The following is a 27742-nucleotide window of genomic DNA, read 5'->3' as shown; positions in this document are numbered from 1 at the left end:
TTCCAGCAGCGTGGGAGTCCCGTTCATGTGTGTGTGTATGTGTGTGAAAGAGAGATATATAAAGAAAGGGAGACAGACAGGATGGGGTAGTAGAATACAGATCTCACGCTGCCCTGCATCAAATTATAGCTTCACAAAAAGTCCCTCATGGCAAATGGAAAAATGTTGTTGCCACTGTAACTCCAATCTTAGCGACGGTTGTACGTGTACATGCATTAAAAGTTCACAGGAGTCTTTTCATGTTCTCTGAATGTGTGAACAAGTTACACACATTCTCTGATCGTAACTTCTTATAACACTCAAAAGTCTTTCGTGGATGATGTTGCTTACTTATTCAGTCTATTCAATGTTACAATTATGCACTCAATTTATAGTACACTGATCATACATCATACATCGTTTTAATTTTACTTTTTTTTCTATTAGTCTAGTTTCCTGGTTGAAACATAACTGTAAGACCTGATCTACTTTGTCTCTCTTTAAAAAAAACAGAATACAGTTTATCCAGCGCTGGAGACCACCTACCTTTAGAGAAAAAGGAGAAACTAACCAGTCAAACCAGTAGACTAACTCCAGTGAAAGTCAAATCTGTTTCTGGTGAAGCCGATGTGTCCTCATGTCCGTCAGCGTCCAACCAACCAGGTGATGCTGGATCTCTTCCACAGTCAGGATGCTTCAACCCTTAGTGACCTCTGCACCCTTGCACCATCTCCAAACACCCAGCTACATCCGTCACTTTTCCGTTTGGAGCAGGTTCAGCCTTTCAGTGGGAATTCACTTCTCTTGTCAGTCTGTCAGTTGTGTCTCCTTTCAGATTCTTGAGTCATGCCAGTTGGCTGTAGGGATCAACACACTCCTTCAGATATGTGCATCCCTACCATTTCTGTTACTTTGTCAGCCGTCACTCAGTGTATTGATTTCTCAATGTCTCACTACTTTCCATGTGTCTTTATTCTTCTCTCCTCCTTTTTCTTTCCCTGTTAGTATAATTTTCACTCCCCCCCCCCCCTCTCTCTCCAATGACTCTGTCTTTCTATTTCCCTCCCTCTCAATCTAAATCTTCCCTCAGTTTTTTCTTCAGACAGGAAGTAATACTTAGTATGTGTTTAGATTCTGCCGGGACACGCACATGTCTGTCCTTGTACAGTGTGCACACACCGATACCAGAGCACACGTGCACATATCGACGCACACTCCAGATATCCTCAAGCACACGCCATCACCAGCACAACGCATATAGAAAAAGATTGAACTGGTTATCTAACCAATAATGTGCAGTACATTGCGTTTAATTGAACATGAGAGAAAAAACATTATAAAGCTGTTGAAAAGATGACAAGATAACTTTATTGACCGTAGTCTAATATTAAACTGTGCACTGTTATATTTAGGAAATTATAATGCACCCATTTTGAAAAAAATATCAGTACCAATATATAACCCTGAAAACTTTGTATCCTCAAAATGTTGTCTTTGGACTGTGAAAATCAAATGTTTTTGTAATACCAAGAAATAGCACAAAGCTAATTCTTGGCATTAAGACATTTAAGAAGTGAATAAAAAATGAAGAAACCATTTGTAAAAAATAAAATGCATGTGTTGGTGCATTCATAAATCTCTTCCTTTTTAATATATAATAGCGTACGAGTAAATTCAGTAGGCTCTATCGAAGAGAAGGGATTTACTCCGATATGCATCCTGAATATGAATACAAAATGAAATATGGGAGCAAACTGGAAGACGACGACAGAAAGCCTTCTGATTTGTGCTGTCATGATTCACAGTGATATATATTAAAAGAAAAACACAAAATCCTGAACCTGAGCAGAGCTTTTCATCTCACTGTGTTGAGCTACAAAACAAATCAGGCTTAACTAGTGATTTGATGTTCCTTCTCATCCTGACACAGAGACAGTAAATACTGTTACGGCTGAGACCATTTGCATTGTGGATATTATCTTCAGAGGAGGCAGACAATTTGACAGAAGAAGAAACAAAGAAAGTTTCTATCTTTTCTTAATTTTTCTTAGTGTAAAGCAGACAATATGTGTCTGGGCTATTATACCTGGGCATTAGGTGACCTGAGTTAGTGGTTTCAGTAATTGTGCCACACTTGCCAGTTTGTGTGTCTTTGCAATTGCAAAGATCTGTATGAAAAGCAAAACATTAGTGTAAAACTTGGGTTTTGTATCAAGTGTGTCTCATTTAAACAGTTATTTGGGACATAGAGCATAATTGTTCTGTGTATCACCTAAATACTTGATTCTCAATCCAGAAAAGTTGTATTCAGATGAAAGGCTCAGTCTCTTTATAATGTGTCCCTGCACCAACGCTCCATCCATCTTGCAGAATGAGACAGGTTTGTGTCTCCTAGCTTCCTGTCTAGAGGATCATCATCACTCACTGGATGTCTGTCAGCGTTTCTCGGAAAGATCCGGAATAACGGATGTCAGGAGGAGAGCAAGAAAGAAGAGAGAGAGAGAGAGAAAGAGAGAGAGAGACAGAGAGAGAAGGAAAATAATTTAGATGAAGCAAATATTGGAACACAGAATGAGTACAGTTTGTCTGTCCATATGTATAGGTGTTGAAATGACAGACGGATCATTGCATGACATATGTTTATGCGTGCAGATATACAGAGAGTGGTGCATACATGTGTGACTCGGTCCAACCAGGGGAACTGGAACACTTTGTTTATGACGGGAACCGTCTGAATAGTGAGGATAGACGAGAGATGAAGAGGTTTCTGTACTTTTTTTTCTTCACTCCCCCGTCCTCTCTCTCACGGTTTATTTGTCAGGAGCGAGAGGGGGATGGATGGAGGATTACGCCTGTCCTGCTGCAAAAGCTTATTTTTTTGACATTGGTGGCGGTTATGAGGACAGATGTGAGGAATCGATTGCTAAAACAAATAATTGCACATATCTCTCTTGTCAAGATGCAAGCAGAAACATTGCTTGCCCACCACATATCTTGTAAACCGTTACCCTCCGCTTCAGAGTATTTATGTTCAACAGAGTGAGACTTTAATGACCACTGAAGAAAATGACTTTTTGCTACTAAAATCACCTCATTATCACATATAGGTCAGCATTTTCTAAAGCCTGACAATAAGCAGTAATGTCTTGGTTTTCAATGAGTTCCTATTCACATGTCCCAGACGAGCATTGCTACCTCTGCTGAAAGTCCTTTTTTTTAATTAATTCATCTTAATTCTTGGAATAAAAAGAGGAGAAAAGGAGAGAATAGTATTTTTCTCTTTGAGCGCTGATACTCTACATTGTATTTGGTATTCTGCAAGGCTACGTCTCATGTCACTTCTACACTCTAATCCTCACTGACGATTGTTTAACCAAATGTCACTCAAAGAGCACGTACACACGCCTATACAGAATCTCCGTGAGATGTCTCAGACTTTCTGTTTAATTTACTGTCAAGCTGACAAAGTACAGGTTCACAGTCCTGTCCTGTTCAGTTTCTAAATGACAAATCTGCACACAAACACACACAGACACACACACAGACACACACACACACAGACACACACACACACAGACACAGCTTTGTGCCCCTGGCTGAGATGCCCAATAGCAAAGTAGTAAAATGATGTTTTACCGTCTTAAGTTTGATATAAATCCTGGTAGGTGCCCTAATCAAGATGAATTTCACAGACTAACGGTCTTATTAAGTCATTTAACTTGTGGTGTGCTAAATGCCTGTGATTGAAACTTATACAAGAAAATGTGAGAATCAAAAATGACTGGAGACCAGAGACATGGTAAATGTCATTTATCACGTCAAAACTAATTCCAAACAGTAATATGTGATCTCAGAAGACATATGCGAAAAATAAATAATGATGTAAAAGTAGATTTGATATGAGGGATGATTTGGGATGACGGTGAAGTGAGTTTTTCTTTTAGGAATGAGAGTAAAACAAGAAGTTTAGTGTTATTTTTACGGGCCAAAAAGGTGTGTAAATGTAATATCTCTTTCTGTGACATGGACCTGTAAGTTGAATAAAAAGGGAGTCTGACTCGGAAATGTACTTGTAGCAACAAGACAGATTTAAACAATATTCCTTTTCATATTCTTTAGTGCAGAGGCTTACAAATGATTAAGAAAACCGCTGACCATAGACTGCAGTCGAGTAAATAAGGAAAGCAAGTGAAGGAGGAATGGAATAAATAAGTGTTGATTCCTGAGTGGACATACAACAGGGTTTATGCTGAAGTAGAGGTTAGAAAATATGAGTCATGGTGATGGGAAGCAGTTCCTTCAGTTCTTGGTCAAAACTTCCTCACACGTGTAACTGACTTACCTGTGCAGTATTTGGGTCAGGGATTCCCTTTACCTGCTGATGACTCTCCTCAAAAAAGTAGATCAGCAGCAGATCAGTTATGAAATATGTTCTTGAACTGAACTTCATACCCTGCTATGGCAGTCACATTTACAGATGTCCGTATTTACTGTGATAAATGTTTGCATATGTTTGTCAGCTACTGTATATACAACTATAATAAAGCTCTGGGAATATTGCTCCTTCTCTTCTGGTTTCTTGTGCGAGTTTCCCACCTGTCTTTTGCTTTGAATCTCAATCTACCTTGATCTAATTAGAAATGTTGTATTAAAAAAATAATAAACAAATAATACACTGAAAAGTAAGTCTTCAATTTAACTCTGAATGTTTATTTTCAGACACACACATTGTAGTTAGACGCATCATTAGATTTCATTACTTGAGATAGCAGCATGACAAAAAACAGAAGAAAAAAAAAAAATCACCTCAAAAAGTGTTGCACAAACTGATGTGTGCTGTATTATTAAATTGGCACTTAGGTAAAAAGAAGAAAAACAGACACACAGCTAGCTATCCTTTTCATAACTGACAATGTAAAATGTCATAAAAAAAAACGTACTTTAATAAAATCGTACTCTTCTTAGTGGTGTCCCACTTACATTAAAAACCAGACAGATTAAGCCCCGTTTGCTCATGAAAAGGAAACACATTTGATCATAAATCTCCGTCAATATACTGGCCATGAACACAGGCGAGCCGAGCAGCAAAACATCATACGGTACCTCAGAGAAGAAAAATCACCTGAGGGAAAAGCTGCATGACTACGTATATCACCGGATACAGAAGAGAGGCCTCACTACCGACATTACAGGGATTTTTCAAGATTCAACTTTTTTTTCTGTTGGAGTTATTTGTACTTTTCCCAACTTAAAGAAATAAATGTAGAGGAAGAAACACATTACACTGTAAGAAGATACAATGGACATGGTGTCTAATATAAACACACTATGATCAGTTCATCCTGACGTGTAAAGTATGATAGCTGCACTGGATACAAGTGTTTGTTTGTGAGAGACCAAAAGAGTGAGACAAAATGAGAGCAAGATTGTTGATACAGTGTGTGTGTGTGTGTGTGTGTGTGTGTGTGTGTGTGTGTGTGTGTGTGTGTGTGTGTGTGTGTGTGTGTGTACACACACATCAGTCAGCCTCCTGTCTGTAATGCAGGACATAGTAGTCGTGGACGTACATCAGGATGGCGAATGGCTGACCAATGATGATTGAGATCCAAACCGCAGCGTTGCCGTAGGTACCGTGCAAGAAGCGACTCACAACCCAGGCTAATGGAAGCTGAAGAGTAAATAACCATTTGAATTGAATGAACACAGTGGGGTATTGGGGTTTTAAAGACTCATTTTAATCTCACATAAGTATTTTCTTCTGATTTCTGTCATCTGTGATTTATGACAGTGAGTCGTCTGTGAGTGAATAACTATGCACTGTAGGGAATAACACACTAACAAACTCAGCAAAGACCAAGATATTGCATATTGTTCTGCTATAGTCCCCATGATGTATCAAATATGCCCATGCTAATATGTAAATTAGGTTATTAATTACGTTACGTTACGATACTGAAGCCAAGCCCAAACACTGAGAACACCTTTTAAAATTTCAAAAAGGAACATCCACGACTTGTCTTTATTTTGACTTTTAGTATTATTTGGCGACACAAATAAACTATGAACTAAATGCAACGCTACCTCTAGCCTATCCACACTCATTGTCTTACATTTTTAAACATTAATAGTGAATTCCTGACAAAAAAAATGTGGACCTAGATCACATGGCATATTATGCAGATTCAAATTGAAATATTTATATATTTCATATATATTTATACATCAGGGATAGGTGTTGGGTCTTACCTGCGCCATCATGCCCAGGAAGGCCCACAGTCTGAACATCCTGAGAGGAACACTCACCAAGTACTGACACAGAAAAAAACAAAGGAAACAAAGATAAAATATAATATGGATATATAATCCAAGAATTTGTACAAAAACATCTCTCTGAAACAGGATTTTTGAGGACATTTACGGTGCAACGGAGAGTGTTTCAGTGTCAACATAAGCAGAGAAAGTGTTCTTTGTTCTCAGCTCTTACCTCGTGGAAGAAAGCCGACAAGAAGAAGACAGCTGATTGGCTGAGTATTTTACTAAATCCTCTCCTAAGCAGTGGCTTGTAAAAGTGTCTGCAAGACAGACAAAAAAACACATTTTAAAATGGATGAATGGACAGATGATGTGGTGGATGGACATACATTGTAAATCAAAAATGGCTAAAACGTTTTCCTAATGTGCTGCAATTCTCCCAGACGGACAGGAATTCAAAGTAAATAGGCTTTAAACCCTTTAAATAGCATTTCATTTGCTTTGTCTTGTTTAATGTAACCTCACTGCATTTGCTGCTGCTGTGTTCGTTTATGTGGAACTGGCTGCAGGCGCCGCATTTATTACTAGTACTTACTCGCTCACAGCCAGATGAATCAATTTCCCAAACGTATCAGTGTGCCTTGTTAAGTTTTTCTCCCCGCATCAAACCCACGGCTGTCCCCCGTGTTCACTTCGATAAATTTCAATGCTCCCTCTCAGTGTGAGCAGTGTGCGAATAACTCACCGTAGACACCACTTGTGTACGGGGATGTTCCAGTTCTGCCAGAAATATGTCACCGTCTCAGAGTTCCTGAAAGAGAGTCAGCAAATAGAGTGTTGAAGCATCACAGGGTTTTAACAATTGATCTAAGGCTGTTGGATCAATATGGATGAAAATGAAAAGTCTAGAATCTTTCTGGTCTTACAGGAAAAGAGGAAACAATAGTAATGAAGCTACAGTGCATTGAGTGATGGAGTTGATTTATTAATATCAGCAAACGTACAACATATACAATTACTTCCCCTCTATATAAAAAGTGCTGAAATTATCTACCACACGTCCTTATATACTTCACATTTTAATTTATGAGAAAGCACTCAAATCCATTCCCATACACACACAAGGAAAAACCAGTAATGGTGAGACCAGGTCAGTCCTCCAGCACAGTCCACCACACCTCATTAAATTCCTCAGCAACACACGCCAACACTTACCACCAATCCTTATAGAACTGTCTGTCTCCAAAGCGCAGCAGCTCAGCAGTGAAGTTCATAGACGAGTGGAAGAAGCCGTAGAAAAACATCAGCCACAGCAAGTGATTAGGAACCTGGAGACGGGTGAGAGAAAGGGAAGGACCCAAATGAACAATAACAACAATTAACTATATGACTGGACATCTCCTCCTAAATGTCACAAACTAAGAGCAAGTAAAAGCCTGATGCAAAACGTGAGCATGTGTTCTGCCCATAGTCGCAACAAAGTTGTGGTACATTCTCGTGTAGAGCGAGTCCATCACAAACAACATAACAAAAACAAGCATTAAGACAAACAGCATTAGCAAAGGCTTCTAGGTGTACAGATGCAGGTGCATATGTTGTGTTTTACTCACAGCTAATCGTAGAAGTCTCTCAGTCATCCGGGACAGATCCATGTCCTATAGAGGACAGAGATGCATAGATTATCAAGCGATGCACAGTAGCACTTTGCATTGGATAAAAAGACGCCATGTTGTTTTTCTTCGCAGTAAAACCTTAACTGTCATTCTGTCCTCCTCACCTCTAGTGGTTTCATGGAACTTTGAATTATGGGAATCATCCACTGATAGGACAAAAGCAAAAAGCAATGTTATGCTGTTTTCTGACATCCACAGTGAACTGTATATTTTACATATTGCCATATTGTAATTTGTTCATAGTATTTCCATAGTTTTGTCAATCAAGGCAACACCAACACCTTAAAACACTAAAAACATGATAAGACTATACCTGTTGAGTGAGACCAACCAACAGTTGGATGAAGAACAGCTGGGGGCAAAGACACACATCAATAAAGTGAGCGACATGAATATGGGAAGTGCATAAGATAACAAACAATGGAGCTTTTGGAACTCTTAAAGAACTTTATTTGAGTTATGTATCACTGCTGAAAAGGAATTCTCCCATGATGTCTGGAACAGAGATGCTTTCCATGTCTAATTGTCTGAATGCTTATGTTCCTTGCCCTGTTGGACTTTGTTGTCATCATGTCCCCTTAACTTAATGTGGTGTAAAATATTTTCATAAACACTAACAATGATGGCCAAAACGACAAACATAAGACCCAGTGTTTTCCCTGAAATTAGCAAAATGACTTTAAAATGAATGCAAAGCAAACACACATATGTGTTGTGCACAAGCTGCTCTGAAGTTCTCTTTTGGGAGGTTCTTGTACAAATGTGCGAGCATTCACAAAAACACTCAATCAATCATTATCTGGAAGGGCGGTGGGGGGATTTTTGACTTGAACATACAGCAACATTTTAAAAGTGTAAATTACTGGCTGAAGCAGACATGAGATATTTCCTCACCATCTCAAACAATCTCCTGACCAGGAAGCTCATGCGGATATTAGGAGAGCGAGGGAAGTTGAGCTCGTAGCACAGAGTTGGAGCAAAGACAAAGTAGCACATGTCTACAGAGATGGAGAGGAGATCAAAGTGACAGTTAATGCAAATATGTGGAAACATGATGCAAATATGTGGCACTAAAAACATTATCAATAAAGTTTCATACAAACTCTCAAAAGATTTTTGATTACCTCTGATGGTGAGGTTGCCAGGGTAACACACCTTACGGTCGCCTCCATTCAAGTGCTGTGTTGAGGGACCTGCAGAATGAATACACAAACATGTGAAGTTTGTGTGAGTTAACATTACATTACATACAAATACAGATACAATGATATAATGAAAGTCAAGTGTGGATGTTGACGTGCAACAATTTCTGCTACATAATCAAGATTTCTTTAAGAAACTGTAATCAAGAAACTTCCATTTTATCAAAGAGCTGCAGTACCACGTATGTGCCATTAGATGTCACTGTAACCCAATAAGCAAGGGGCTGAGGTAAGACATTTAAAACATACACAGAAACTGACCTTAAAATTTCTCAATGCAGGTTCTCATGCAGGTCTTTAATGTAGTATGCGAGCCCTCCTTTGCTAAAATATGTATGTGCTTGTGTTTGTGACTTACAAGACAGCGACCTGGACAATGTCTTGGCTTTGACCATGCTCAGCTCTCTGCACCACATGTTGACGTCCTTATAGGAGTAAAGCTTTTAGGAAGAGGATGGTGTAAGTACCAAGAACGAATGCACCGCCAACTGATGGAGAAAGAGAGAGGGAGAGATTTGGATAAAGCTGAAATGGGACAACTTGTAACCAAATGATTATACTGCCTACAAGTCTGAGAGGATGAGAAGCAGAGATGAGGGAAAGCCAATGGAGGGTAGAAAACTGATGAAGGAGGGAGGGAGTAGAGAGAAAGGGGAGGAGAAAGTTGGAAAAACAGTGTGAGATGTAGGGAGAGATGAACCGAATTGAAAGCAAGAGGAAAAACAACGAGAGAAGGGAAGATTAAAACAGTGGAAAGTGAAGGGCAAGAGAGAAAAAAAGGTCGTCATCCGATCTTGAACAAACAGCAAAACATGCCCAGCAAAATAAATCATCTGAGCTAAAAGTATCAGAGCAGTCTAATTATGCCAAGGACATCATTATTATACAATATAGTCCCCATGTTTACCAGTGTGTGTGTGTGTGTGTGTGTGTGTGTGTGTGTGTGTGTGTAGTCATAAAAACTGTGTTGCTGTTGGCTTTTGTGAGTCAATATGAAAAAACTATTTGATGTTAGATTAAGAATTTTGTAGTGTGTTTTAGTTTGCGCGTGCACACACACTCACACACACACACACACACACACACACACACACACACACACACACACACACACTCACTCTAACTGAGCAGTTTGCCTACAGGGCTTTATCAATAGTCACCATATGTTTGATAGCAAAGGATCATGCTGAACAGAGGGGAAGACACACATTCAAACAACTACAAACCGCCTGTTGTGCCAATACGGTGAGGTGCAGGTCGGCACACCTGGCATCAAACCACAGCAGATCTTATCCATCAACCATCTGTCTCTCTGGCTCTATGTGGCTTCTAAACAACTAGATTGGCTCCCAAGAGAGCTACTGTATATGATAATCACAGAAAGGTGGAGCTTACAGGAGGTGGATAAAAACATACCAGAGGAACCAATCATCACCACAACACAAAACACAAAACACAAAAGGACTGTGGATTTCTACCGTTCTCATTCATCACCTGAGCACTACCTGCATTCTGAAAACCCTGAGAAGTGTTTGTCTTTCTTTAGAGTCCATATAAAATGTTCCCTCATATTTCTCGTGTTGCTCTCTGTCAAATATTTTGTCAGGAACATCAGCAAGCTTTAGAGTCTATGAGGAAAACAGGTGACTTCAATAAACAAAGTTCAACAAAACAGTGTAATACAATTTAAAATCAAGCTTGAAATCAGTTCCTTGCACTCTGCTTAATGTACAATAACTGAATACTAGTTGCATAAGCAGTGCTCAGTAGGTGCAAAAGCCACACACCCACACACACACACACACACACACCCACACACACCCACACACACCCACACCCACACACACACCCACACACACACACACACACACACCTGCCCTCTGTCATCGCCCTTCCTGTGTGAACAGCAGCGCAGAGTGAACAGACAGACAGATGGACTGAATCCTTTACTCCATCACCTCCCAGTGAGAGAACAGATGAGAGGAGAGGAGAGGAGAGGATACGGGCGAGGAACAGATGATTTAAAAAATAATTTTCTTGGACCAAATTAACATTGAATGAAAAAAGCTGAGCTGAATATTATGTTAATGCCGTGAAACACTCCTCCTGTGGATCGTTTGTAGGTTAATGAGACCTTAGCAGTGACATACTTTACGTTTTCAAGTTCATTAAGATCAAAATATGTGTCCCTGGTAGAAGTCCTACATTTTTAATCACAATTCAATCAAGTCGGGCTGGGGAAAGTTGAAAAACTACCTATCATCTGTTGTTGTTTTTTAACATAACCAAAGCAGCCCACTTTTAAACAGAACTGGAGCCATATTGTTTTGAATGAATCACTCAGAGGATTACAGTGTGCTGGTGTATCACGTTGTGTAAGGTGTTACTAATGCATCATGGGTGAATCGTATCGTGTGCGGAGGGCGGCCATGGTGTCTGTCAGGCAGCCTGATGAAGACAGAAGAAGGTGACCCTTGGATGACCCTGTACCGCAGACCACACCTACTTTGGCATCTCTCCTCTCTTCTCTTCTCCTCAGAGCCAGCTGGAAATAATCCAGTCATGACCAACTGGTCCATTACCACTAACCGACCAATTATGGCTCTGTATAAGAGATGTCTTTTACTGCACCATCAAACTGGTCGGCTGTTTCTCTGAAGGGCAAGGATGTGAATGTCCTCCTAATCTTTATTGCAATTACATTATTTTCTGTTTTATACACGTGGCAACATCGTTAACTACCAATGGATGATTAATGGTTTGGCTGCATCATCGATGCTACCAACCTGTACAGCCGATACTAGCAAGACTGCAGAGATGGTATTTTAATAAGAGTAAAGAAACATTTTACCTGGGGTCACGGAAGGGACCAATAGGACCACTGCAGCAGGGAGAGTCAGCATGGTTGCCATGTTCATGCAGTGGACCAGCAATCCCACAAGTTCAGTGAATGAACCCTGGGAAGAAGAGAGGCGAAGAGGAACAGCAGGGGTTTGCACATTACACCTTAAAGACAAGTTGTCCTCTTTTTAACCATTTATTGAAGTCATTTTTTTGTAAAAACAATGTGAAGAATATAGCAGCTAAACATGAAACATTTAAGTTTTTCTTTGCTCTGCTTTTGACCAGATCTTTGGAATAAAACAGAACCACATTTCGAGTTATGGTGGCCTATTAAAGTTTTTAAAAAGCTCACGATGTTCCATATTCATGCCAAACAGACAGAGCATAACTGAATATGCCCTAAATGCAGATGGTGAAACTAATTTCTCATTTTACCATTTAACATTTGCAGATGCAGTTGGGGAGGGTCAGCTAGTCAGTCAGTTTTAGAAAAATAATCCCTCCTGGGAGTTGTGAAAGTGCTCCGAATTCAACAGTTCAGCTCAAATCCACAGTGCTCGGATGTTCAAGTGCAAGCGTGGCTTTTCCACTCACCTTCGACAGCTGCCTCTCTGTGTAGAGAGCCACCAGAACGAACACATTGGACACTGTCAAAATGAGAGATTCATGTCAGTTCCTCTGAAAAGAGTCAATATGACATGTTTCCCTTATGGACTCACTTCTGAAGGGTCTATGTAGGATAAAGATACGAATACAAATCTCAGAATTACAGTAAGATATGTTGGTTTCAGGAATAATGTGTGCACTGGTTTGATCTCAGGTTGAGTATTTGAGTGAATTAAGCTTTACACCTGCCGTGTGCTGTCTCATACATAAACCATGCTGTCACACACGCACACATGCACACACACATAAACACATGCATGATTAAACAGGAACACCTGATGAAAGAAATGAGCCGGCACTAACAGAGCATATGTGTTGCACAGCATATGCCAACTGCTAGTTAGTTAGAGTGACAAGGCAATCGAGTGGCAAATATATCACACCTTCATTTTATATTCTAGTGTTGCCATTTTCAGATCTTTAGGAAAGGAAATAAAAGAGAACTTGCTTTGTAATAAACAGCTACAATATCCTGATTCTAGAGGTAAAATGCGAGTATTTGGAGCCAAAAGCAGTTTGGACTCAACGTTGTATTTAATGCACTCTTTATTATGCATTAAATGCTGCCACTGAGCCCGATTCTGTGTGGAGCAAATTGGCCTGGATTGTATGTCAAATTTTCAATTTAAACTGCAGGGTGACTCACTGCAGAATGAAGTTAAGGAATCCACTGGTATGTAGATTGCTCATTACCCTGACTAGACCCGGCTGAGCCACACTGATGGCACATAATTGCAGCAATTGTTCCATTTTAAGACCCTAATCAGTGCATTAGCATGTCAGTCAATCTAATCTAGAGTGTGCAGATGTGTTAACATCAGACGTCAAACATTTTGATTACTGGGTCTTATCACTCTGCCATCAATGCAACTATTCATCAGCATTGCCATCCCAAATCAATGTACTTCATGGCACAGTCATGCTTGTTTTTGACGTCATGATATCCTTACTTATGCTATGAAGACACAAGAGAAGAGAGAACAAAAGCCTTACATGCAAAACGCTTTCATGTGGAGATAACCACATTTTGTCGATCAGGCAAGCTGGTCATGCACAAGTGGGAACTATTTTATTCAACGTGTCATCATTTGCAGTGAGTAAGATGAAGTGGCCTCACTAGGTTTCTGCAGAAATGCTCATTACAGTTACATGAGATTCTGTATTAAGGCAAGTGTGACAGCAGTATCTTTTACTAAAATTACGTTTTACTTTTACAAATTAGTCAAACATGATTTGCTAACATTTCATTTATTTCAGTGAATTTGCTCGGCTGAAAAAGATGTCAAGTTGAGTAAAACTATTTCTTCAACATGGGAGTGTATGACATTTTACTAGAATAAAATGTGTTTATTTTATTGTTTTGTTCTGTCTCACACATCAATACTCTTTTCTATATGAAGAGCAGAGACATCGGGACATGTATAGTACACTACTGCTAATGTAATGTAATGTAATTTTGTTCACTCACAGGAACAGTTGCCTCAACTGGTTTGCTTTACCCTCCATTGTAGACTTCTAATTGTCTTTGTGTTGGTGTATTTGTGTGTGGGAGTGTGAGTAAGATGCTGCAGTGACTCCAGAAGTACTGAATGTCCTCTGGGAATGAGCTGCTTTACTGTCCATGTTACTGTAAACAGACTCCCATTCACGCCTGTCTCTAAGCACTGTCAGTGTGGTTATTTACCTTAACTCCATCCATCCATCCATCCATCCATCCATCTCCTCCTCCTCCTCCTCCTCCTCCTCCTCCTCCCCTCTCCTCTTGTCCTGTTCCAATGCAGCACTTTACATCTCTCTTTCTTCCCCAATCCTTTAATCTTCCCCTTTTGCTTCTATTTTCTTCTCCTCTCGTTTCCCACTTCTCTCCCCCTCTCTGCAGCACAGTACCAGTGTGCAGTATATGGGGCAGGTGATCGTCTCTCCAGAGACACTGTAAAGCTGCACCACTGCAGACTTTAAGTGTGATATACCATAAAAATACATGGAAAGAACCTTTAGAAAAAAAAAAGTCAGAGTCAAAAAGATGTTTTTGAAGAGTTGTTGCCTGACTGCGTGTACATCATTTGAAGTGGTTCAATGGTATAATTTAGGGACATGGCCAGATTAAAGTTCAGCAGTAGATATATATCTGTGCTCAAGCTGAATCTTACTCTCATATGTCCCATTGTATTTGTCATGCTTTGTTGGTTAGGAGTAATTCTAGCTTTGGTTTAACATCCAATTTTCAAAAACTGGGTTTATTTCAAGCTCAATTTAACAATTTATAAAGAGACATTTGATCTAATTTCCCTCCTTATTAAATTGTAAATTAAGTAATTGTTCCAAATATTAACGTTTATATCTGAAATACCAGAATTATGCTGTTTAATTATGCGACTGCGGTTGTGTTGTTGCTTTCCTAGCAGGTGACTAAACAAATGAATAGTTTACCTACCAATTACTAGGCATGCTGCTGGCCAGTTGTAGGGATCTTTCAGAAACAAGGAAACCACCTGAATAGGGTCCACCAAAACACCGTACCTGACCAAAAAAAAGGAAAATAAAAAACATATTTAAATTGCCAGAGTACAGATATTGATTTTAAAGTAAATTAATGAGGTCACTTATTTTCAAAATGTCAATATTAAATAATTACATACTGCACAGATGTTTACTACTCAATAGAAATGGAAGATTTAAGTTTAGTTAATTGTTTAACATTGACTCCAGCACAGGTTTATATATATATATATATATATATATATATATATATATATATATATATATATATATATATATATATATATATATATATATATATATATATATATATATATATAGACTTTTTCGTACAGCAGCAGGAAATGCTCGGGCGTGACTAACAGCATTAACTATGGCTCTGATACATTGGCCCAGTACACCACTCCAGCTAACCAGCATGCATAAAATCAAGACCCTGAAATCGTCTCACCTAGGTGAAATACAGTCCTTATTATTGCATTAATTAATTAATTACACCTGTGCCTGTTCTATGAGAGATGTAGATTAATTAAGAGACTTTACAAGATTAGTAAAATCCCTCTGTAGGAAGCAGGAAGATTGTGAAATTATTGAGAACCTGTTTGGTATCTTTGGAATATCTGTTTAATAATTAAATACTGGGTACAAGTGTTCAGGAAGCCTGTTGAAAGGAAAAACAATCATTTATCAGTCTATGAAAAAGACACTAATACAATAATGTCCAGAGATTTACTCACCGTAACAAGTTTTCTAAGAAGAGGCGAGCATTACTCAACACCTGGAATAAAAAGCAAAAATTAAGGATGTTCATCTGATTGTCTCAGGTGTTACTTTCATTTGTTCATATTGTTATTCCAACACTTTTAATCAAATAAATTCATCCTTTCTTCCATATCATCTCTCTCCTTCTGTTGCTTCCCTACCTCTCCCTAGATCTTATCCCTTTCCTCTCCTCAACCTATTTCTCCTCCTCTTCCTCGTCCTCGTCCCCATATTCTTTTTTATCTCCCCTCCTCGCTTTTCCTCTTTCTAAATGGATTGTAATATCTCATTACCCAGCACAAAGGCTCAATGCCTGGGGATGGGACAGAAGTTCGGTGGGAATGAAGAAAAACCTCCTGCTCTGAACACGATCCGTGTTCAAAGCCTGGATTAACAGAATGTCTTTGCTAGCCTGGTCTTCTCTCCAGCACAGACGAGGAAGAGCTGCAAAAGATGTTGAACTTGACATAAACTTGTTAATCGTGTTAAATGATTTAACTGTACACACACTCAAAATAAGCTAACTTGAATAACTTGATGATTCTTTGTGTTTTGATTATTTCATGAAACGTTTTTCTCGCATCCCTTAAATGATTTGCCTGCGCTGTAACATGTTTGATTTAAACCATCTTAGAAATTGCTGAGACTCCATTCTTTTGCAGTGTGGTTAAGCTGGATGGAAACCAGATGCAACACAGATACAGTGAGTATGTTTGGAAACAAATGATAATAATGGCACTTTACATGGAAAAACAAAATAAATATAGCTATACATTTGGACTAATTATTTATGTCATTGCCTCAATCAATGCCAGTGGATTATCTGATTGATTCCTGTTTATTTCATGGATATTTTGCTTTCACTTATTATGACAAATGTAACCTGTACATTATCATAACATTCATATTAAGGAGCCTGTAATGTGCAAAAGATAAAGAGAAAGAAACTGTCAAATATAAGAAACAACACAGCTCTAGCACAAGCAAAATGGAAGTGTTTACTGGGGATTTTAGGACATTATCTCAGTTTAAATAATGCAGATGCATTTGGAAATGCTGTTTAACTTGTCAAACACTTTACGTCCACACTATAGCGTCTTTGTTCAGATCATGATAAAGAAACACACGCACTCGACAATGTCATTCAACTCTTCTTTTGGTTGGCCAGTGAGGGGTGTGTTACTGTTGTGGAATCAACAGGTTTCTGGATACTTTGCTTGCTTTAAACAGGACTTTGCTCTCTCCCCTTGTCTCTTTTACTGCTGGACAAGGCTAACCACACCTGTGCATTAGTATCTGACAACTGAAAAATATGCCACTGACAATGTGTCATGTGTTCTTTGTCTTGAGTTATACTGAAACATAAGACAATCAATCACAATCAAATCAGAGGTATCTGGTTTATCTAACACTGCCAACTGGAAGCACAATGTTTACACAACAAGCTGCCTTTTTCTTTAATTTATTAATCAAATTTGCAGAATGTTTTTGAAAAGCAGTGGACAAAAATGTGTGTTGGGGCCAAAACATACATACATACATACATACATACATACATACATATATATACACATATACATATATATATATATACACATATACATATATATACATATATATATATATATATAAAAAAGAGGTGTTTACAATTACATGCGGGTGTGGACATGGTGTTGTATGCATAGGAAGGTAGGTTTGTGTGTGTGTGTTCAAACCTTTGTCTTACCAGCATGACCACACACCAGTTGAGGATTCCTCTGTAGTTATTGTAACCACTGCCTGAACTCAGCAGGGACTCCTGTGTCTTATGGCAACTACAGAAACAAAATAGATACATGGGTGAAACAATCAAGAATAAGCTTAAGATACATGTATTTTCATTTGACTCTAGCATCACATCAATTGCACAACGGATTCTGAATATTAGGAAGAAGAAATGGTTGTGAGTAGTTTTAGTGTTAAGAAAGAAAGGAAGATACATTACACATCAGCAAAAACAATAGACTACACCCAGCAATAAAAATGGTGTGGCAGCAGTTTAGGGAACTAAAGGAGAAATTGATCTATTATCCAAAGGTGTGGTTAAATATATGTCCCTTAACAACACACTGCTTTTATCATTACCTTTTGGTAACGTGGCACCACAATAAAAATAAATCTCACTGAAGTGTTGTACACTAAGTACCTACGAGGGCCTAATCAGTATCAGGGGATACTTTGGTATTAAATAAGCCTATAAAGGCCTCAGGGGATTAAGATGACCAACAAATTCATCCTGTTTATGGGGACCTTATTAGATACGCCCCCTAATCAATGAAACAGGCCCAGGCAGACACACTTGCAGCAAGTATGTGCTACAATTGCGTTTACTCTGCCAAGTAGAACTAAAGTCAAAGTATGAATGAAGAAGGGCGTCAACACAAGTAGGGCTTCTTCAGATTTAGTTACCTCAAATGACCCTGAGCAGCCTCTGCAAGCTGCACATTCAAACTACATTATAACTCCTGCTGTACACTTAACACAGCGGAAACCATGACGCTACTTCACGTTAATGTAGCGGTAGTTAGCCCCTTGAAGCCTGACGTTAAGTATTACACACATTCCTCAAACGAAACAGTTTGATACATGTTGCAAAGTTAGCAGTGCCTCACCTCAGTCTATCACTCGTGTCACTCGTGTCACTCCTGCGCTTCTGCTTCTCACTCTTTGATTTGGAGCGGGTCGTTTCCAGTGAACGGCCGTGGTCCCCGCTGCGGTCAGCGGCCACTGAGCGCTCACACGCCGCCGCGGACTTCCCATTCATCGGCAGCAGACTCGCACTTTTCCCCGCCGCGAACGTCGCCCTTCTCCTGGGAGCTAAGGCCCCTCTCGTGTCCGAGTCAGCCATGGTGACGGAGCAAAACCAACTGTTGTTAAACTATACTCAAAGTTTACTTCTACAGTTTGCTGCTGATAGTTGCATGCCTGTTGCTGCTGCACTGGCGCAGGAGAGGGAAGTGAACAACAGTCCGCCCAGGGCTCAGATAACAGCTGAATGGAGGTGTGAGTGTATTCATGACGCCACATGAAGTGACAGCGGACTGATATTGTAACTGGTCTGACTGCTGCACACTGTAACTGACAGGTGAGGCACACACTCAGGGTTTATTCAAGGATAATAAACGAGGAAGCGTTTAAGTCCTGGTGCAAAGCCTGGGCTCCTCCCAGAATAGAGACAAATAAGATAGAACTGCTGTTCTGACTTCCTGCAAACTCATTGGGCCTCAGTGCTTCTGATGCATGATGAATGACAGCAGGGTATCATAGAATAGTGGACAAGACAATAACACCTCAAGGTTCATTTAGTAGCTGCCCATGGAGCTTTTGATCTCATCACAGAGACAGAAATGTCAGACATGATTCCACGAAGAGTTACAGCTGAACAGATATCCGCAAATAATACAACGGAAAATCCTGTATGTCTTTTTTATTTGCAAATCAAATTGAGTCAAAATGCCTGTCCACAGAGGAAGCTAGATGTTCAGCTAGAACTCTCTCCATGGTTTTTTACAAACGATGGACGTTATAGTTATTGGTTGAAAGTCATTCAGTATTGCTTTTGGCTTTTTTGGCAGAGGTTTCCATGATCCTGGCACCATGGGTTGGACAAGTACGAGGATAACCTTGCGATGATTCCTTTTAATTGGAGGGCACAGTCTTTAATGGCAATTGCCTTTAGTATGTCTGGCCCAGTGGCCTTTTTTCTCATCTTAGCCAGTGGATATCACAAGTGTAAGTAAGTTGATGTCACAATGTACTCTCATGATCATTTAACCTTTCAAAAGCACAACGAAGACGGTTCAGGCTGCTGTGTGTTGAGCTAATAACCGCTTAGAGGCGGATTTAATCTGACCTGGGTCTGACAATCTTAGTATGACGTCACGCATAGCCACAATACTTAGTATATCCTTTAGGATTTTTGGGGAAGAAACAGCCGTTTTGTCTGGTTTCACCCTTCAAACCTGCCAAACTTTGCATGTTTTATTCCACAAGTGGGACAGTTCTAAGATAAATCATGTAGCTTTGAGGTGCATAATCAGCCATACTAGCAGGACTAATGTGGCCTGTTTGTCTTGTTAAAGATGCAGGTTTCTTTTGACTGTATGGCCAAGAATCCCGTAATGAATTGGGAATTCAACTAGCAAACAGGAGAACCACATCATGCCCTGTAAGTTACCCCTTGTATATAGCAGCCAAAAGACAGTTTGAAAGCTTTCATTTAATGAGAATGCCCTTTTTGTCTATTCTAGTTCTGTATGCTTATCCATACTGTGGTGGGAACTGATCAGGGGCATTGATCCAGCTTTATCAGTCCTTACTGTCTATGAGGTTGTCTTTTAGAGTAATGAGCCTGTCTGCAGCTGTTGGGATAAGAGCCCTTGGGGAGGGATCAATAGGAAACGTATGACTAATTGTTTTAACCCTTAAACTCCATGCTGAACTACAGTGTTTTCCCAAAACCATTAAAATCTCAAGTTGCCTTTTTGGTTTTCCTTTAGCTCTTGTTTTTCTTTTGTTTATGGTGACTGTACAATGATTAAAAGCTGGTCTGTAGTTTGATCAGCATGGACAAAAGCAGTATATAGTTCCTCCAGAGTTTCAGAATTTGGTGGGTGTCTTTTCTAACAACTTGTTATAAACTTCCTCAGGGAGATGGAGCAGTAGGATATTGCATCGAAGAGACACCTCAGACATAATGGTGCAACACTTTCCACATTCTTTTCTCTCAGCCTGCACCATGAGCCAGTAGAGGGAGTCCAAGACTTGAATCCTGTTTCAAACCTTTTGGTGAGTCATTCCATTGGGTTGCGTCTTATTTGAGGGTACCTGAAGTCTGTGTTTAGTTAATACTTTATCTCTGTCAAAGTCAAAACATATATTCTTTTGAGTAAAACATGTTCATGAATAAATTAGTATAGTTAACATAATAGTCAAGCTTTAATGTATTGTGAAGGAAGATCTACTGAACATTTTGGCTTGGAAATTCAGAAAATCTTATATATGAATCAAAGTTGTACTGTAGAGGCCACTTTGTTGCGTGCAAGTCTGCTAATGCTCCACAGATGAAGTTATTTTTGATAAAAGCTACCCATTCAAAATTTAGAGAATAAGAGGTTTTACCTATGCATTATTCATGCTTTCTGTAGGGCCTCAAAAACTGAAGCTTTCTACAAGCTCTGTCTGAGCTGCGAGAGAGGCAGATAAGAACACAACCAATGTCTCCTCTTATGTGGATCTGTGGATCTTATTAAACATGACCTTTTATATTACCGTTTCCCTATTTAATACTTATTTTTACCTTCCACGTCTACATTGATGTATTTATGTATCATTTATGTATGTGTCAAAATAGGTGGTTACCTGAACATAACACCCATATGTGACATTTGAAACATAAAACACAGGAACTATTGGGGACTCTTTGCAGTCATGTTCTTCAGAACACACGTTTCTTCATATATGTTTTTTACATATATATTATTTTATTTTCTTAGCATTTGGAAGTTGAAAGAACACTATGGTCCAACATATCATTGTTTGCTGTTGCATTAAGATTGCCCTTAATTGGAACAAAGGGGTTTTGCCCAAACCATTAAAAGAATTCCCCAAACAAGCAATTACCTGGATATAGGTGGTTATTTTGGCCTTCAGTCTGTGTCTCTATGTTGTTGCATCTTTTTGTGGGTTCAAATGTTTACATCACAAGCTGCTTAACCATACTGCCACTTGCTCAGGGCTAGGTGGGAGAGAAGGAGAGAAAGACTGTGTGATTGAAGACATAAGGTTTAAGGCAATAGATGTAGAGACAAAAGATAAATATAGAGACGAAGGAACAAGAGAGAAAGAGCAAGATGGGGTATACAAAGAGAGTGAGAGTGTGTGTGTGTGTGTGTGTGGGGGGGGGGGGGGGTCTCACCTTCTATCTATTGAATATCTCAGTCTCTCTCTCCCTCCATCTGGAGAGGCAGGGGGAGCGAGAGATAGTGTTTGCCCTTGCAGGTTGTAATGAAGCTGTGGAAGGATAGATGACTCACTTTAACACAGGCAGAAGAGAAATACACACTCCCAACATCACTCAGCTGACCTGAGTGGGTGTGTGTGTGTGTGTGTGTGTGTGGGTGCATCTGTGTGATAGCGTTTGTGTATATGTATGTTTGTGATGGTAAGAGTGTGACAAAAGAGACTAATGTTGATTATATAGGAGACTCAATGGAGTGATAAAGGTGTCACGAGATGGACGGACAGTGATAGAGAGGTATTTGCTCAGCTGTGCACGCGCAGTTTATGCGCCCATGTGTGTTTGTCCATGCACCAGTGCCTCTTCATGTGCATTTGCAAATTGTGCGTGTGTGAGCACATAAATCTGTGTGCAGATAGAACGCATGCAAGTGTGCACTTTTCTGTGTCTGTGTTGAGCCTCGCATTAGCAAGTGAAGTACCTATCTATACATGCACCTGTGAGTGTGTGTATATATGTGTGAGAAAGAGAGAACATCATGGAGAGACAGATAGAGGCGTCATCACGCTGTTAGAGGGCTTGGCGCCACGTCAGCATTTTTACAGTTCAGCCAAGGACTCCTGCACACACTGTCCATCCATCAGAGAGAGAGAGAGAAAGAGAGAGAGAGAGAGAGAGAGAGAGAGAGAGAGAGAGAGAGAGAGAGAGAGAGAGAGAGAGAGAGAGAGAGACACTTCCTGCTAGATGACTGGAATCAGGAGGAGAGTGCGAAGAACTGGTAGTTGGAGGAATACATAATACCAAACTTCCTCTTGTCAACGACCCTGGAATAGATCTGCTGCAGGTATCTCGGAAAACTCAGCCAGGCTCCTACTAGGGCTATCCCATTCAGATCATGGTGCATTCTAGTGTTCGGGCCCATGCAGCATACTGTATTACTGGACTCTTAGTTTATCCTTCCCTGCAGATAAATAACCATAGGGCCTTTACTTCTCTTAGCTTTTTATTATAACCTTCCCAGAATACTCAGAAAACAGGAAGCTACTCTCTACTTCTGACATATCTGAAAGCTTATTCTGTAAAAGACCCTGCAGGTTTCCTTTCTCGCTGAATCCTACTGCACTCTGGAAATCTTTCTATCGTGTTTAAAAAAAACAGACCTTTTCTCCTTAGCTTGTGTTTCTGTGCCTATTTTTTGCACCTGAATATTGTTGGAACATGGCAAAGTTGTTGCATCTACTAGAACAGAACTGACTCTGAGGACTTTTAGGTAGCATATCGGTTAATTGATGGATCTCAGTCTTGATTATTAGTGTCTGCCGAAAGTATAATTGTTGTTAGTTTTCCCAGACGTCATCTGAGATGTTTTTGCTTTTGGAAGTAAATTATTTGAGGTGCTAAATTTGACATTTAGAGTATTAATATAGCAGTAAACAACAATTTGCGATGTAAAGATATAGTGGAGTGATGTCTACCTGAGCAGAGATTGAAGTCACTCTTCTGTGTGTTTTGTAACCCCAGCTTCTCTGCGCTTTGTTTACACAGTCAGGCCAACCACCATTCAGTGCATGTTGGTGAGCGTGCCCCACTGCTAGCTCATGGCCGCCGCTCTGCACTGCCATATGGCTATTAACGTTGCAAAAGTGTACTGCGCACCCTCAGAAGAAACACTGTTATCTCTGTTCGCGGTGTTTTCGTTGTTTGCAATAATTGTGTTGTTAGCACTAATTGTGTCGTTAGCACCGTTAGCTCCTAGCCGTCGCCATGTTGGAAGCCATGTTACTGTAATAAAAATCCTTTGAATTCTGGAAAGAGAACCTTTTAAGAAGTATTTCATAATTCAGATTATTTGATGATCCAGATTTGTGCTTGTATGTAAATGATGGAAAGTACTGCATTTGTCTTTGAGAGGTACGGTAATATAAAAAGTGTTGTGCCTGAGGACAGCTTTTATGTTTTGCCCATTCAAATTATTCAGCGCAACTTTCTTATTTTAGCGGTTTGGTGTTTGTATTGAATTTTGGACAAGCGTATTGTAAACATACCTTTAACAGCACTTTTGGAAAAAACACTTTTAGTCAAACACGATGGTTGCGTGTCATCTCAGTCTTAATCTTCTTTGTGAAATATTAAAAACATGTTAAACATTGCTGTCATTCTGATGCCCTGTGATGTTAAGTACCTGTGTCTCATTGACTTTTACCACATGCTTCATGCTGACAAAGCTGTCAGTTTGAGTATAAATCACAACCTGTCAGATGCCATGATTGCTCTAAACGACTCACTCTCTTCCCGTTATTCTGTATTCTATGAAAAGAAATATGGTATTATTTTGAACTCAAACAAAATTATATCATGTAAAAGGTTACAATCATATGAGTTTACCACTGTTGTGATATTCACATGCAAGAGGCAGGCAGAGTTTAATGCCACCTAAAATTGTTTGACTTGCTTCATAATATTAAAGGGCACAAGTGGGAGTTGGACGAACAGAGCTGAGAGGGACAAGACAGTTTGTTTTCATACACATGCATTGTATCAGCGTGTGTGTCTGTATGTGAAGCAGACCATGTTTAACTGTTGGCCCGGGGAAATGTCATTCACCACTCGCTATATATATATATATATATATAGAGTGTGATGTAAAATGGAAATGATTTTGTATGGGAGAGAAAGGAGAAGCATTTTATCTGGTTCATTTGTAGCCTCAGTGTTTCCCCTACCGTGAAATAGGTGAGTTTGGATTCCCCGGCTTTTATAATTTCATCTGATCTGGTTTCAGTGGGGAGACCTTCAAACCTGCATGCTGTGTGAGCTTGAGCTTCATGCAGAATACATTGAAAAGGGTTTGGCGAGGTTGTTTTTCGGTGTTAAAAGTCCAGCACAAAGGGAGAGATTGAGGATAGGGTCTTGGCTTCTACATGGGCTTTTGCCACGTTACAACACAGTGACTAACAGATTCAGATCTACCTAACACATATTCACAGACATTATAAAGCCCCATAGACCTGAGGGGTTGATGTCAATGTCATATGAATTGTATTGGACATACATATGCTGATTGTTGGAGGTGATACTTTTTTGCACTTTTTGCATGAATTTTCAATGGGTTTTCACATTAAAAGAAAAATGTTTTTTTTAATCGGTTCTCCATAGCTGTGATTCACTCCCGTTCAATTCTATGACTTCTCTAAAAAAAAAATGTTGTCCCTGAAGGAAAATACAATGTATATGTCCAAAATATACAGCAAGATACTTAAATATTACCGAAAATATTTGCAGATTCTGGTTCTTTATGAAAAACATAAATAAGACCTCCGGTAGCTGCATGTTAATTAACTGTTTCTAGTGTGGCTAGAAAGTAGTGATGAAAAACAGACACTTTTGAGGTTTCATGAAGATTCTGGAAGCTTGACCTTGGGCAGCATCATTATATTTAATGATATTAAACAAATAAAACACATTAAATAAACTGTTCAATTTGAGTAAGAGTTAATATAAATATAAACCCTTTAGAGTTTGTTCAAGACTGTAAAACTTGAAGTTTCCTCCTGTATAAAGTGTATAGCATAAAATGTGAAGCTGTTTTACTGCAACCTTTGTCCAGGTACATATACTGCGTCCCCCTTTATCTCCAACACACCGTGGTTTGTGGTTTCAAAATAGGATACTACTAAAACTTTTTTTTTTACATTAACGGGTGCTCAAGGGTAAACTGTTGGAAATGGGAAAGGTGGGGAAAGATCAAGATTTGAAGGGTTATGCGTAGAGAGGCGATGTGTCCTTTCGTCACAGGGTTATAAAGCATTTTATCCCAGCTTTTCTCTGACTCTGCAGCTCCTCTGACATTATCAACCTCACACTTTGTGAAAGCAAAACTCTGTGAAAGAACTGGAACCCTGCAGTCCTCAAACAAAAGCCTCCAACACACATTCAAAGCATTTTGTAGCCAAATGTCTTTGTATGCAAATCAGGGATCAATTCAGTTTTTGATGAAAGAAAACGTTGGAGTTCAGTCTGGCGGCCTGCTGTTGTTTACATTGTGTTCTAGATTTTAACTGCTTCATAATCAAAGACTTCTCTATCTCTGCACTGTGTCTAACTCTTAGCTGTATAGAAGGAATAAATTGAAGTGCCGAGATTTCAGCATACCATTATGTTTTATCTTCTGCTCATTATTTCACACACACAAACACACACACACACACACACACACACACACACACACACACACACACACACACACACACACACACACTGTGTAGACATAGAATATGAATGCAGAGTTACATGTATACAGTATATGCGGTGACAAAAATGTATGTTGCCAGTCACAGTTTTTAAAGCATTTGTTTCTTGTCCTTAAAGAACTTCTAAGCATTTTGCGCTCACAATTGTGATGTAATTCACCTTAATTAAATGATTTCTTCACGCTCAGCTCTTTTGTAATTACACACCTTTCACTGCCGACTCAAATTAATTAAACTAGATCTTCAGTTGTTGTCTGCCTTCTTGCCGGCTGCTGATAAATCCCCACCCGGCGATGCAGTCGAGGAGGTGCATGGATATATTGTTGCTCACCCATTATCCATACAGTGAGTTAGTGGTCTTGAGGTTGATATACGAATATAGGACAGCTTTATTCTCCAGTTGTAGTCCCCTATGTTGGCACAGTTAAAGTCCTTGTCCTGTAGGTGCATAAGGTGGACAGGTGGGGGTTGCGGGTGTTGCTATGGATCTGTCACCATTTGTTAACTAATTTGTTAATTGTAGTAACATGCCATACCTCTTTAAAAAAACAAACATTTGGGAGGGCTACACCCAGCGAATATTTGATTTATATATATTTTTGTTGATTAATGTTTAGGTTCATTGTTTGGTTGAAATATCATAAAATAATGTTTTAGCCATGCTAGCGTTAGCTTTGCTGCCCACTCGGTCGTTCCTAGAAGATTAATCATGTTTACCTTTTCCTCTACTACATGGTTTTGAAGGCAATGTTGCCATATCTATTGAATGGATTGCTTTGAAATTTGGTTCAGACATCAGTGTTCCCCAATAAATTAGGTGAACTCCTAACTTTTCGTCTTGCGACATCATAGATAGATAGATAGATAGATAGATAGATAGATAGATAGATAGATAGATTGATTGATTGATTGATTGATTGATAGATAGATAGATAGATAGAGGTATACTTTATTCATCCCTGAGGGGGAATTAGTTTGTCACAGTTGCAAGCAAGTTACATAGAAGACACAAAACAATATCATGAATGCAAAATACTCAATATATACAACAAAACAGCAAAGCATATTCATTTAGGAAATTTAAACGATAAAGAAAGTGCAAAAATGCAAAGTATGTGCAGTGTATATGAAGTGTATATAAATATAAAATATAAACAACAAATGCGGTGCAAGGGCTATTGATGCTGATGTTAAATCAATTGACGGAGGATCTTTCCAGAGGTGATTTATTATAAAGTCTAATAGCAGTGGGCAGGAATGTTCTCTTGTATCGGTCAGTACTTTGATGTAATGCCCAATAGGGCCTCCTACTCCTCCTGGCTGTAGTCACCTAGTGGCGGGGAGCAGCTGATCACCTGCTCACTGTCCGGCTCGCTTTCTGTAACTAGTGTAATATTAGCATGAAAACATTAGCAAGCTAATGTTGGCCTGCTAACTAGCCCACTGCTAAACGAGAAAAATGAAACTACATAATGCCTCATCTACACACTCTTGTCACAGTGGAGGAAAGCATGTCGACAATCAATCTTTAACACTGATTTTGTAGTGTGCTCATAGTTTAATTTTAGTTCCACAGAAAGGAGAGAAAGACTGGTCCTGTGCTGTGATTTCAATGCC

General features: G+C 39.4%; 1 protein-coding gene across 1 annotated transcript; it reads right to left on the bottom strand.

The window, feature by feature from the left end:
- Positions 1-5497: 5497 nt before the first annotated feature.
- Positions 5498-18764, bottom strand: LOC306744631 (diacylglycerol O-acyltransferase 1-like; the record flags this gene model as incomplete). Its single annotated transcript, XM_079227314.1, is given in 18 exon segments — positions 5498-5647; positions 6226-6288; positions 6464-6551; positions 6977-7042; positions 7447-7559; positions 7842-7886; positions 8009-8050; positions 8218-8256; positions 8799-8902; positions 9029-9097; positions 9465-9549; positions 9551-9594; positions 11958-12063; positions 12545-12597; positions 15051-15136; positions 15853-15893; positions 17604-17691; positions 18529-18764. Coding segments are annotated over 18 exon segments (1518 nt in total).
- Between the last annotated feature and the right edge of the window lie 8978 nt (positions 18765-27742).

Source organism: Taurulus bubalis (assembly GCF_910589615.1).
Source record: "Taurulus bubalis genome assembly, chromosome: 12".
Classification (NCBI taxonomy): domain Eukaryota; kingdom Metazoa; phylum Chordata; class Actinopteri; order Perciformes; family Cottidae; genus Taurulus; species Taurulus bubalis.
This window is presented reverse-complemented; position numbering and strand designations above follow the sequence as displayed.